The following is a 2,574-nucleotide window of genomic DNA, read 5'->3' on the forward strand; positions in this document are numbered from 1 at the left end:
TTCCAACTACTCTTTCAGTAAAATGAAAGAAAAATTACTCAGTATGATAGATTTCACTTCAAAATAAATTGTTCTTAATATATCCATGTAGACTCATTTGATCAATGGGAATTTCCAAATATTTCATCCAAGGTTTGAAATCATTTGGGAGAACAGAAAAAACAACAAAGGCAAAGCTGTTTAGGTATCACTAAATCAAGAAACTAATAAAGTGATTCAATGAAATTATATAGAAATCATAGAAAAAGAAAATCCAGAATATGAACAGGGAGTAAATGCTGCTTCCATAACTAGATAAAACATCACAACATCTGGCTCAGAGGCTTTGAGTCCAACTGTCATGTGCATTTCTTCAACCCTAGGACAACTGGACCTTTTATAGCTACTATCCCAATAAATTTTTGCAGGGCCCTCTTTATGTCTTTGTTCCTGAGACTATAGATGAAAGGGTTCAGCATGGGTGTGACCACTGTGTACATCACTGAGGCAGCTGCATTTGAGTGTGAGCTCTGGGTAAAAGCAGAACTGAGGTACACGCCTAAGGCTGTACCATAAAACAAGGAGACAACTGAGAGGTGAGATGCACAGGTAGAAAATGCCTTATACTTCCCCTGAGCTGATGGCATTCTACATATGGAGGACACTATCTTAGAGTAAGAATAAAGGATACAAACAAAGGGACCACCACCCAAGAGCACAGCTCCAAAATACATCTTCATGTTATTAAGAAAGTTGTCAGAACGGGCGAGTTGGACCATCTGATTGAGTTCACAGAAAAAGTGTCGGATTTCCAACTCCCTACAGAAGGTCAGTTGCATCAACATTAAGCATTGTAACAAGGAATGCAGGACACTTATGATCCAGGGCACCAGAACCAGAAGTCCATAGAGCCGAGGGTTCATGATGACCAAGTAGTGCAGGGGGTGGCAGATGGCCACATGTCTGTCATAGGCCATCACAGTCAGGAGGAAGTTGTCCAGTCCTGCAAATAGTAAGAAAAAATACATCTGGGTGATGCATCCTCCATAGGTTATGGCTTTGTTTTGTTTCTGGATGTTCCATAGCATCTTTGGGACAATGGTAGAAGTGAAAAAGATGTCTACCAAGGACAGGTTGGAGAGGAAGAAGTACATGGGTGTGTGGAGGTGGGAGTCTGAGCTGACTGCCAGGATGATGAGCAGGTTTCCCAACACAGTGACAAGGTACATGAAGAGGAAAAGCCCAAATGTGAGGGGCTGCAGTTCTGCTTCCTCTAATAATCCCAGAAGGAGAAATTCTGAAAATCCTGTGATGTTCCTAAGTTTGGTGGAGGTGACTACCAGGAATATATATATATATATATATATATATATATATATATATATATATATATATATATATTGGCATACACACACACACACACACACACACACATATATATATATATATTGATTGGCATATATATATATTGATTGGCATATATATATATTGGCATATATATATATATATATATATTTATATATATATATGATTTATTTCAGAGAGGAAGGGAGAGGAAGAGAGAGATAGAAATACCAATGATGATTCTCTACAGGGATCTTCTTCATGCCTCCTCCCAGGATTCTCCTGTACACCCACTACCAGAGATTGAGACTACTAACTGGGCATATGCCTTCACTGGAAATTGAACCATGACATCCTGGGTCAACATAGGGGAGCAACAGAGGAATTTAATGTTGTGTTCAAAGATATAAGCCAATAAAGAGATGGAGTTTTACCATGGCCATGACTGATGAGCAGACCCTGAGCAATAGATGAATGTTTACTCTGACATATGATTGCTGTAAAAGAGAGTGTTTAGGGATTGCCTATGTATAGGGATCAGAAAGCCTTGTTCATTTGCATCTACAGACTTTTATTGTAACAACAGTATGGGATAAAATTTAACTTTTATATACAATCAGCAGCGTAAGTATTCTTAGGAGGACATGTGTCTACAGTGTCCTTTAAGCAAGGTCACATAAAGATTCCAGTAAACAAAACAATCCAATCAAAAAAATGGGCAAATGCCGGGACCAGTTTGTCTCAGTGGTTAGAGCGTCGGCCTGCGGACTGAAAGGTCCCAGGTTCGATTCAGGTCAAGGGCATGTACCTTGGTTGTGGACACATCCCCAGTGGAGGGTGTGCAAGAGGCAACTGGTCGATGTTTCTTTCTCATCGACATTTCTAACTCTGTGTCCCTCTCAATTCCTCTCAGTGTAAAATCAATAAAATATATTAAAAAATGGGCAAAGTACCTAAATAGACACTTATTGAAAGAGGGCATACGGAAGGCCAAGAGACATATGAAAACATGCTCAAAGTCACTAATCATTTGAGAGATGCAAATCAAAACAACAAGGAGGTGCCATCTCACACCTGTCAGAATGGCTATCATCAACAGGACAAGTGCTGGAGAAAATGGAACCCTCATGCACTGCTGGTAGGAATGCAGAGTGGTGTAGTCACTGTTTTTGAGGAAACAGTATGAAGTTTCCTCAAAAAGTTAAAAATGGAACTCCCATTTGACCCAGTAATTCCACTTCTAGGAATATA

At 39.5% G+C, this 2,574-nt stretch overlaps 1 protein-coding gene across 1 annotated transcript; it reads right to left on the bottom strand.

The window, feature by feature from the left end:
• Positions 1–338: 338 nt before the first annotated feature.
• Positions 339–1,208, bottom strand: LOC118706509 (olfactory receptor 7A10-like). Its single transcript, XM_045573543.1, has 2 exons — positions 854–1,208; positions 339–568 (listed from the first exon to the last, which is right to left on the bottom strand). The coding sequence occupies exons 1-2, from the start codon at positions 1,206–1,208 to the stop codon at positions 339–341; spliced, it is 585 nt and encodes a 194-aa protein (XP_045429499.1).
• Positions 1,209–2,574: the final 1,366 nt, after the last annotated feature.

This window comes from Pipistrellus kuhlii, unplaced genomic scaffold (assembly GCF_014108245.1).
Source record: "Pipistrellus kuhlii isolate mPipKuh1 unplaced genomic scaffold, mPipKuh1.p scaffold_m20_p_52, whole genome shotgun sequence".
Classification (NCBI taxonomy): domain Eukaryota; kingdom Metazoa; phylum Chordata; class Mammalia; order Chiroptera; family Vespertilionidae; genus Pipistrellus; species Pipistrellus kuhlii.

Bases quoted from the DNA above. Each gene is read 5' to 3' on its own strand.
- LOC118706509 (XM_045573543.1), bottom strand. From the start codon at position 1,208: ATGTACCTTGTCACTGTGTTGGGAAACCTGCTCATCATCCTGGCAGTC. The intron at 569-853 runs GTGTCCTGCATT...CTCACCTCTCAG, and splicing joins TCTGGTGCCCTGGATCATAA to TTGTCTCCTTGTTTTATGGT.